Here is an 8143-nt window from a genome sequence, read left to right as displayed (position 1 = left end):
GGGGAGTCAGTGGCCCTGGCAACAATCACGCTTGGATGGTGCTCTTAGCGCTCCACTAGCATGGATGCCAGTCATGCGGTGCTGTCATGACGGGCTTCTTTCAGTTTCTGTCTACCAAATCCACTCACAAGGCTTTGGTGAGACTGAACTCAGACCCATGTGGTTGGGAAGCAAGCCTTTTACCACATAGCTACACCAGTGCTGTATGTATGTATATATCCATACAGACATAATGCACATGTATATATGTGTGTGTGTGTGTGTGTGTGTGTGCATTTTATGTGTTTCTTGTTACGGTAAACAAGAGGTCTTGAACAGTATCCAGTCAATCATGAAATAATACTAATCTATAGGTTCATTTTACGGAAGTACATGGATTTCTATTTCAGTGATTTGGTAAATCCAGTATTCGGCGCCAAAGAATTGGTACATTTACATGGTAACACTCTGTCCCTCCAGATGTTTGATGACACACACACCGTTACCTTGAAATCTTTAACTAATGGAATCTGGCATCATGTGATACTACAATGGAGCAATAGTAATGGAATCCTCGAGGTTTATCACAATGGAGACTTAACTTTAGAAAAAAATCTTGGTAATGGAAAACAAATTCCATCACTGTAAGTAGTCATTGATTTTTATTGTAGCCATTCTTTTTATGCTGGCATAAGTGAAAAAGGTTCTGAAACTTTTAAGCAAAAATGATTAAGTAACTGGATCGGTTTCTTTTTGTAAACTATTGAAATCATGAAATGGGGCCTTCTTGGTATCTAGGATTTTCCATGTTGATATCAATTTGAGGCGAAAGGTTTTGCCTCTCATTTGTTTTGGGAGTTGATAAAATAAGTCCCAGGTGAGAACTAGGATTGATGAAATTGACTAACACACTTCTCTAATTTATAACCTTGTGCCTATAGCAGAAAGAAAGAATTATTGTTATTATTATTGTTGCCTTTGCACAGCTTCTTATGCTAGAGGTATACTATAGTGTCAGTTGTTCACTACCAGTGAACAGGTGACACTGTAGGTAACACCTATTTTTTGAGCACCTTCTGGAGTATTCGAGCAGTTCCAAGCAGTGCTGTTTTCTGCAAGTGCTCCACCTTTATTGCAGCCCCTATTTCTGCCATGTACTTCTTGAGATTTTTGCCCACTGTTCCCAGGGCTCCAACAATTATTGGTACAACTGCCACCTTTTTCAGCGACCACAACTGCTTAACTTCCCAAGCTAACCTGTCATATCTCTCAACTTTTCTTTCTTCCTTGTCATGTACCTTGTTGTCAGCTGGGCATGTTATGTCTATGATCCAGCATAGTTTATTTTCTTTCTCAATTAAAACTATGTCCAGCTTCTTATTCTCAATTTCATGGTTGCATTGAATTATAAAATCCCATAGAATCTTTGCATTTCTATTTTCGACAATGCCTTCAGGTTTGTGGTCATACCAATTTTTTGCTCTGTCAAGTCCATACTTGTTGCAAAGTGTCCAATGAACAAGCCTAGCTATATTGTCGTGGCATCTCTTATATTCCTCCTAGGCTAGTGGCGTACATTGGCTGGTAATATGCCATATGGTTTCACCGTTTTGTCCGCAGATTCTTCACTTATCACTTTCTGCTGTGTTGTCTATTCTGTATTTTATGTAGTTTGTTCTTAGTGCTAGCTCTTGGGCAGCACAGATTAGAGCCTCCGTTTCCAGTTTTAAATCACTTTTAGTCATCCACAGCCATCTTTTTTCTTTGTCTGTCTTATCTTCAGCATCCCTATGAAATTGACCATGCATTCTTTTTTTTTACCCACCTATTTTCAATTTCTTGTATAGTGCTTTATCTTTGCAATCTTTCATCCTACCCAAGCCTGACCTTCCTACTAATAATAGCAGTTCTGTGGCATTTTTTACATACCATGCTATGTTGTTTTCTTCTGCTCTAATGCTATGTTTGCATCCAATAAGTCCACTTTCCCCTCTTTTTCTTGGTATATACAGTCTGTCTGTGTCACTTTTTGGGTGGGGTGACCCTTATCTAGTTAGCAACTTACTTGTCTTTCTGTCTAATTTGTTTAGTTCATCTACGGTCCATTTAATTTCGATTTAAGGATCAGTCTCAGTTTATGTAAGTACTCCACCTTAAATTTTTCTGTCATTTCTTTCTCCATTAATTTCTCCATTTCCAAAATCCCCAAGTACTTATAGCCTGTCTCTTCTATCTGCTTCATAAGCTCCCCCGACAGTATCATTAGTCCGTCCATACATTTGATTTTGCCTCTCTTCAATACTAATACACCACACTTTCTCAGTCCAAACTCCATTCTGATATCAGCACTGAAGGTATACACTGTATCAACGAGGGAACTGACTTGGACTTGGACTTTACCATAAAGCATGACCTTGCAGGTGGAGCCCAAATTAGAATTTTCTTCAAGTCAAGTAGCCCACTTCACACAAAAGGTCTCTGAATAAGGGTTGTTTAAGGATGTTAAATGAAACACCCATGTTTTCAAAGGTGAATTATTCAAACTCCAAAGAATTCCTATGATGCTCTCCCCCAACTTCTGCTCATGATCAGAGATGCACATATCATTTGCCACCAAGGGACATACATGCTAAACTGGTTAAGGTCATACAACTGACAAGGAAATCTGTGGTACTGAGCAGAATATTTGGTGTAGCCCATCTTTTATACCAAGGCAGCAAAATGTACATGATAAAACTGCCAACCAGTTAAGCCCAGAAGTCATGACAGCCAGTGCCTGTATTATTATTTCACTTAAACATAATTCTAGTTTCAGAAAACTACTTTGTAAAACTTATCTTCATTAACATTTCAGGGGTTTACTAGTTGTTGGTGGGAAATTAAACACAAAACAACATGCAATTGAACCCTCTTATTTCTCTGGTCGGATCAGTCGTTTATGGATTCTCAACCAAACTTTATCGAAGGAAGAATTACAGAATTTTTGGAAAAACCCAAGCCAAACACCATCGAATATTTTGAGCAATCTTGTGAAAAATATGCTAATGTTGCCAAATTATTTATTGGATTTCTACTCTGAAATAAAACCAGATATGTGTGAGATCAAGAAAAATTGTCCACAAACAAATAAAAGTAAGTAACAATTTTAAAAGATGTTTCTGCACATTAATTTCTATATAAACAAAATGCCTGTGAGTGGTTAGAGTACCAACTGCCATGAGACCAAACCTGCTGAAGAAATTTCTTTGAAAGGAAAAAAATCTTTTTTCTGTCAGTTGATGTTATTCTCCTTCTGGCATCTAATATGCTACTGTGGGTACTGCTGTATGATGGACTTTGGTGATGAGGTGATTCCATGCTTTCTGATCCATGGCACCAGCATAAGTATTCCCAAGGTCAAGGTGTTGTGACTTGAGGTCTTCCTCAATTTGCTTTGCCCGTGTCTTCTTTGGTGCACTGCATTGGATTCTCCAGTGTGTGGGTCACTATCACTGCATAAGTTGGCATGGTAGACTTTCAGTGCTCATCCTACAGATGTGGCCAAACCACAGTAACTTGTGCTGTTGGACTTGGTCTTCAATGGTTGGCTGCTGCTGGCATTGTTCATGGATGTTGTTCTTGGATATATATACAGTGGGGTGGCTGGGGTGCATCTTGTTTAAGGGTTAAACATAATAGGTTTTTGAGCAAAATAGTCACTCAACCTGCAAGAAATATGAGTCAATTATTGTTGTAATGAAGGTCGAACAAAAATTCGTTATATCAAAATTAACTACTCACACACACATGGACGTAGGCTTGGCTGAGGGATTAAGAAGCTCACCGAAAGAACATATGGTTTTAAGTTCAATCCCACTGAGTGGCATCTTGGACAAGTGCTTTTATCATAGTAGTGGGTAGCCCAAAGTCTTGTGGGTGAAATTTGGTAAATGGAAAGAGGTTAGAAAGCTTGTTGGATGAACTTTTCCTGTAATTCAATGGTCCAGTCTTGTCACACACAATGTCAAGTTGATTCTACCAATGGATTATATAAAAGATAGTTGTGTCTGTAGAATACTCAACCACTTCACATGCCAATTCAATGAGTAAGCAACAAATAACTTCATGCTCACACATCAAAATCAATAAGTGTCTACCATATATATATATATATATATATATATATATATATATATATATATATATATATATATATATAGATAGATATAAACACGCACACACCATTATAGCCTGTTGACTTCCATTCTTATATTATTATTATTATTATTATTATCGAGGAGTGAGAGGGCAGTGCATGTCATCAGAGTGACACTGGCATACAGAAGCCCAATATACCCATCATGACTGCCTGTCTGATAAGGGTACTACACCAGGGACATGAATCACAACCACATGTGCGCAAGATGGTGATCTGCTATCAAGATAAACAGTGCACAACCTGCATTCATTGCAGAGTAGACTTTAATGTTTAATGGTAATTTGTTGCAACAGTCTCTCACTCTCTCTCACCTCTGTTTTCATTAATGATAATTTAATATATATTCATTTCAAGATTTAATTTGCTATTTGCAAAACTCACAGTTTATTCTATATATGTAATGTAAAGAAATAATTTATTGAATGAATGAATACTATTAGACAAAATAGCTGTATAACTTTGATACAAGGCACAATTTCAAGAATAATATCAGTTTCCAGAGTTTGTTAAATGAATATTTTTGATAAAATGAAAATTTTTTTAATATACAGGTATAATTTAAAAAAAAAAAATTACAAAGTGATTTTGTTGGTATGACTGTTTGGAATACTATAAGCCTTACAATAATAACTATATGATTGCTGCTATTTCTAGCATGCTAAATGTAGCTGGGTTACCTTCAAGTCTGTTTAAATTAGAAATATATTACAACCATGATAAATTACTGAAAGAAATATTTACTAAGCATGTGAGAGTTTTTATAAATTGAAGTTTTCAGGAAAATTTACATTCCTTTTATTATTGAATATTTCAAGTTCACAAATTTAACTATTCAGTACAAGATAGTTTTTAAAGAACTTTTATTTATATGATTTTTGTCATTTCATGTTAATTTCATTTGTTATTTGCAATGTTCTCTCTCTCTCACACACATACACGTATCACTTATTTCCTTTCCATCTTTATCTAAGAATTATCAAGTGCCTTTGTTGCTATGACTATCTGATACACTATAGATATTCAAAAATCTCTTGTGATCGCTGCTATTTTTTTGCACACTAAATGTAGTTGGACTACCTTGATATCTGTTTAAAAAAGATCATGACTGTGATAAAATACTGAAAGCAATATTTACTAAGCAAGTGAGTATCATTATACAAAGAGATAATTAGACATAGAATTGAAAATCAACTGTGAAAATATTACCAAATGACTAGCAGAAAACTGCCTGGAGGGCAGTCTTTCTGCTAGTTATTATTACTATTATTTAAGATGTTGCACAGTATCCAGTCTCATGGTATTGAAGATATTGCGTCTAATGGGGGTTTGTACTGTCTGTCAAGCCACTATTATTATCATTATTGTTATTCCGAGAGACTCTTGGATAGTTCTTAATTTCCAGTTGATCTTTACTTGAAAGCAGGCAATAACAAATTACCAAAGGTTTCAAGTAGTGCCTTCTCCTGTGACTCAAAGAGACAATAATTTCCTTAGAATGCAAGCTGTCTTCTGGATCACTTCGAGCCTGACAGCAGCTCCAATATTTTTAATATGCTTTTCAAAGTTCTTCGAAACTGCTCCCAATGCTCCAATTACCACCAGTATCACCATTACTTTCCTCATGCCCCATAACTTTCATATCTCATCTCACAGCAGCTGGTATTTCTCACTCTTTTCTGTTTCCTTACATTTCACCCTCGAATCACCTGATATTGCAACATCTATTATCTTTGCTTCTTTTTCATCTTTATGGATGATCACAATATCTGGCCATCTCACCTCTATGACTTGGTTGCACTGTATGTTAAGATCGCAGAGTATTTTGTAATGTTCATTTATCATTACTCCCTCTGGCTTGTATTCATACCATTGTTCGGCTCTCTCAAGGTTTGCTTTACTGTACACCAGCCAGTGGACATATCTGGCCACATTGTCATGTCTCCTTTTGTATTTACATTGTGTGAGATTACAGCACTCACTAACAATATGGCTTATACTTTCTCCCTTCTCAGAGCACATCCTGCACTGTGGATGTACATTTTCTGTACATTTCTTTCATCTTATCTCTTTCAATGAAACCCAGGTACTTATATCCTTCCTCTCTGACTTCCTTTATAGTTCCACCACTTTCCAGCTTGATCCCATGGCTTTTACTAATTTTCGTCCTTTTGAAAATTCCATGCAATATCTTTGCTAATCATCTGCACAGTTGCCGTCAAACTCAATTTTTTTCTCAGTCTTAGCAAATAGCTTTAGGTCATCCATATATCACAGGTTGTTTACTTTCACTCTGCCTAGCATGTACCCCACACACAACTTTCTTAAAATGCTGGTTAGTGGCAGTATGCAGACAAATAGAAGAGGCGACAGACTGTCCCCTTGAAAGATTCCTCTTGTGATATTTACCTCTCCCAGCTTATCTCCCCATGCTGTGAGTTCAGTTTACCACATTGCCATTGAGTTTTGTATTAACTTCAGGATATTGTGGGAGACCTTAAGCAGTTTAAATCATTTAATAATCCACACATGTGGAACCATATCACATGCTTTCCTGTAGTCCACCCATGCCATCGCCAAAATTTTGTGTCTCTTCTTACAGTCAGCCAGGATAGTCTTATCGATTAGTAACTGATCCTTTGTTCCTATGCTTTTACGTCTACATCCCTTTTGTTCCACTGGTAGTAGGTCGTTCTCATCTAGGTACTTATAGATGTTGTTCAATATGATGGCCATCATCAGTTTCCATGTCAGTGGCAAACAAGATATTGGTCAGAAATTTCCAACTGCATTCACTTTACTTGGGTCCTTCTGGCATAATACCATTCTTCTTTTTGTCATCCAGGCTGGTACTTGGATGTCACTACTCAGTATTTCGTCCAGCTGTCTTACAATTCTCCTGTGAAGTTTTTAAACCAAAATCTCTGAACCCCATCTGGGCCAGGCACTTTCCAGTTAGGAATTCCCCTGCACTGTTCTCCAATCATCTCAGTTATTCTCAAATCCTCCTGCTGATACTCTCCTCCTTGAGTTTCTTTAACCAGTCTGCTTCAGTTTTGCATTGTTTCTCTGGAGACCATGTTTGCCCAGAATCTTTTACTTTCTTCAGCATCTGGCATGGCTTTTTCACCCTTTTCTTTCCCATCCGGTTCCTGATAGACTCGTTTCTGATTGTTTGTAAAGTCTTAGCTCTATATTGCTCAATTTTCTGTTCATATATCTTTAGTTTATGCACTTTAGCTTTCAACCTCTGTTTTAATGCGCCAATCAAAACATTGATTCCCTTTCTCTTCACTCTACACTTCTTCTCTAGCTCAACATATTTCTCTCACTGTTCCAAAATATTTTTTTCTGGTCCCGTTAATAGACTGCATTATTCTCCTTTTCCACCATGGTTCCTTTAGGTTATGTTGACATTTACCTTGGGCATTCAAACCTAACTTCCGAGCTACAAAGATCGAGATTACATTTATCAGATTGTTGGAGTCTGTGATGTCAGTCCTGATATCACCAGTGATATTTATCTTCCTGACCCATTCATTGAGTTTCTTCTTGTCTACTATTTTGAACCCTGTATAAAATCTCTGTTCACCAGGTCCAAATGTCAATGATTTAAAATGATAAACAAAAAAAAAGAAAAATGAAAAGCGGAAGAAGAAATTTTTAACTGACTTTCTTTTGGCGTAGATTGGTAGGAATATTTTAAGATAAGCAAAAAAATAATAAATTGAAAAGACTTTCTTTGGCTTGTGCTGCTAGCCTCATGGCAAAGCCGTCTTTTCAATAGAGTAGCTAGGTAGGAATACTTGAACAAAAAGCCAAAATAAAAAAAAACAGGGAAAAGATATTTTCAACTGGGTAATCTTCAAGTTTAGGGGGATAAAAAAAATAAAAATATTCAAGGGAAATAACTGAACAACTTACCAGTATTATCCGTTTTCTTTTAGCTGTTTATAAATAAATCACACC

At 36.6% G+C, this 8143-nt stretch overlaps 1 protein-coding gene across 3 annotated transcripts in view; it reads left to right on the top strand.

The window, feature by feature from the left end:
* LOC106881248 (uncharacterized) overlaps nucleotides 1-8143 on the top strand; it is a 276422-nt gene that overhangs the window by 201606 nt on the left and 66673 nt on the right. For all 3 annotated transcript variants that reach the window (XR_008264114.1, XM_052967796.1, XM_052967797.1), the window contains exons 41-42: nucleotides 390-623; nucleotides 2834-3111. Coding sequence is in view for 2 of the 3 variants with exons in the window: in XM_052967796.1 (XP_052823756.1) it covers nucleotides 390-623; nucleotides 2834-3111 (512 nt within the window). In the remaining variant the exon portion in view is untranslated. The remainder of the gene's footprint in view (nucleotides 1-389; nucleotides 624-2833; nucleotides 3112-8143) is intronic.

The sequence above is a fragment of the Octopus bimaculoides genome, chromosome 5 (genome assembly GCF_001194135.2).
Source record: "Octopus bimaculoides isolate UCB-OBI-ISO-001 chromosome 5, ASM119413v2, whole genome shotgun sequence".
NCBI lineage: Eukaryota > Metazoa > Mollusca > Cephalopoda > Octopoda > Octopodidae > Octopus > Octopus bimaculoides.
Note: the sequence above shows the minus strand (reverse complement) of the source record. Positions and strands in the feature narration are given on the sequence as shown.